This window comes from Penaeus monodon, chromosome 29, assembly GCF_015228065.2.
Source record: "Penaeus monodon isolate SGIC_2016 chromosome 29, NSTDA_Pmon_1, whole genome shotgun sequence".
In the NCBI taxonomy this organism is placed as follows: Eukaryota; Metazoa; Arthropoda; class Malacostraca; order Decapoda; family Penaeidae; genus Penaeus; species Penaeus monodon.
In genome coordinates this window covers 2,281,360-2,281,819 of record NC_051414.1, presented here as the reverse complement: position 1 = coordinate 2,281,819, position 460 = coordinate 2,281,360, and the positions used below count along the sequence as shown (strand labels likewise).

The 460-nt window shown below is 63.3% G+C and overlaps 1 protein-coding gene across 1 annotated transcript in view; it reads left to right on the top strand.

The window, feature by feature from the left end:
• Positions 1–460, top strand: part of LOC119591620 — a gene marked incomplete at its 3' end in the record, with an annotated part of 4,790 nt that extends 4,330 nt beyond the window's left edge. The window contains 1 exon segment of the mRNA XM_037940375.1: positions 110–460. Coding sequence (XP_037796303.1) covers positions 110–460 — 351 coding nt within the window.

The following is a 460-nucleotide window of genomic DNA, read 5'->3' as shown; positions in this document are numbered from 1 at the left end:
AAAAACTACCCGAGTGCAATGATCGTGTAAGACTGAAGGCATCTCCCTGTCCGCAATGCATGATGCTTTCAAGTGGCCAATTAACCGACCTCCTTCTCTCTCGTTGCAGTGTAACAGGAGCTCGGAGTGCGAGTTCATGAAGACCATCGAGGACAACTTCTACGACACGCTCCAGAGCCGCCAGTTCCTCGGGCGCTACATCGCGATCGCCGTGAACGGGCGCATCAAGCGGGCGCGGCGCGTGCGCGGGCCGCTCGGCAAGGAGCACTACTTCCTGCCCCGCAATGTCGAGCTGGAGAAGGTGCGCCGGATCATCCAGCAGTACCAGCAGGCCCTGGGCCCCACGCCCTCCCAGCGCTGCGACGGCCATAACGAGTACAACATGACAGGCGTCAGCGGCAGCAGCCACGACACCCGAGGGCGCGGCTCCAGCGCCCCGCCTGCAGGCACGACCCGCCCC